The 1,756-nt window shown below is 34.5% G+C and overlaps 1 protein-coding gene across 1 annotated transcript in view; it reads left to right on the top strand.

Moving 5' to 3' along the window:
• LOC110018475 (glyoxylate/succinic semialdehyde reductase 1-like) overlaps positions 1-1,477 on the top strand; it is a 70,087-nt gene extending 68,610 nt beyond the window's left edge. The window contains exon 6 of the mRNA XM_020715803.1: positions 1,330-1,477. Coding sequence (XP_020571462.1) covers positions 1,330-1,462 — 133 coding nt within the window. The 3' untranslated portion in view covers positions 1,463-1,477. The remainder of the gene's footprint in view (positions 1-1,329) is intronic.
• The last annotated feature ends 279 nt before the right edge of the window (positions 1,478-1,756 follow it).

Genomic DNA, 1,756 nt, shown 5'->3' with positions numbered 1-1,756 from the left:
TTCATTTTTTACATCCATTTATATATATATAGTTAATTTAATTATTTAGAGCCAAAATGAGCCGAACACGAATGAATAAATCTTTATACGTGTTCGGCTCATTTGTTTAGCAAATGAATCAAACGCGAGCTTCTTGACGAGTCGAACATGAACTGTTCGTGAACAACGAGTCAAACATGAACTGTTCGTGAACAACGAGTCAATTTGATAGTCCTACTGATATGAGAGACTTGGTTTATAGGAGGACCACTGCTGTTAGATATTTATGATAATTTTTTTATAGTATTTTTTTTTTCAGTTAGTGATACACTGTTAAATACTGGTTTGATATTATCTTCAAATTATTATTATTGTTTTTCAATGTTTTAAACTTCTTGTATTTTGTGAATATTAGTGACTTTTTTATATTTTAGAAGTTTATGAAAGAAAAAAATAATGTCAAAAGTAAAAATGAAGTGTTAATAGCCTCTGGTCGGGTTGTGATAGACGATGACTGGTAGGAAGGTTGAAGGGTTTGTGGTTGTAAGATGAGAGGTTGGAAGGGGATTACAGCAGTAGGAGGGGATGCTGTAGGGAGTGGAGTTGCCTCGGTGGGAGAGAAGCGAGCGGGGGAAAGGAATAAGTGCGTGATGTGGGGAGATAGTCATCATCTCGGAGCATAATACAACTGGAGCACTACCTGTCTTTGGATACCATCCTAGGAAGGGAGAAATGCCCACGGCGAGAAATCTAAAATCAAGAAAACTAAACCCCAACACAAGGAAAAGGCGTATATATAGTAGATAACTAAGATGGGGAGGCCCCTTCCCTTGGGCGGAAACCCTAACCCAACAGTATCGCCCAGCCGAACCTTTCCTTCTCTTGGCTAGTCCGGTTTGGTTGGATATAGCCGGATCAGCCCTCCCACTTAAGGGAGCCCTGCATAACCAATTCAAACATCCAAAAACAGAAACCACAAGCCATAAAAAAAAGGCAGAAAAGCTTTGAAGAACTATTCCTCAAAGAGCAATTATATTTGAAAATAACTTAATGAAGTACTGTACATAATTCAAAAAATATTTAAGCATTGCAGTATCATTTTTTTGACAATTTTGTACCGATAGGCCAATTCGTCAGGTTTGCACAAGTGTCACACTTGCCACCAGACGCAGGTATTTTTGACTAGCTGAGATACTATATCTTCCATTATTGCGTTTGATAGAATGAGCCAATTTACTTCATTAAGTCAACATAAACAGCAATATTAAATATTTTTTTTTAATTTTTGTGAAATAAAACCTATTTATCGATGTTAAATGTTTTTTGAATCATATTTCTGTGCTTTTGCAGTATGATGAACGCATTATCCGAAGGGCTTTCCTTGGCAAGCTCAAGTGGATTGAGTCGGCAGACATTTCTTGATATATTGGTAAAGAAACCAACTAAAAAAAAAAAAAATCAAATTTCAATATGGTTGATTTGAAAACTATGCCTTTAATTCACATAAATATGACACAATTCCTATATATTTACATTTCTATCACCTAAACTTTCATATTTACATGCAGAGCACTCAAATCCTTCATATCACATAAAAAATATCACTTTTACTTGCTTCTTAAAAGTGAAATACATATATTCATGCAATATATGTACAAAAAATGTTATAAATGTAATGAAATTTTACATACCTAACGCAATTATTATGCAATTACATACTCACACCAAAATTTTCATATTTTCTTACATAACACTCTGGTGCTTGAAACCTATGAAT

Source organism: Phalaenopsis equestris, unplaced genomic scaffold, assembly GCF_001263595.1.
Source record: "Phalaenopsis equestris unplaced genomic scaffold, ASM126359v1 Scaffold000022, whole genome shotgun sequence".
In the NCBI taxonomy this organism is placed as follows: Eukaryota; Viridiplantae; Streptophyta; class Magnoliopsida; order Asparagales; family Orchidaceae; genus Phalaenopsis; species Phalaenopsis equestris.
The sequence above is the reverse complement of the archived record's forward strand: the minus strand, read 5'-3'. Positions and strand labels throughout refer to the sequence as shown.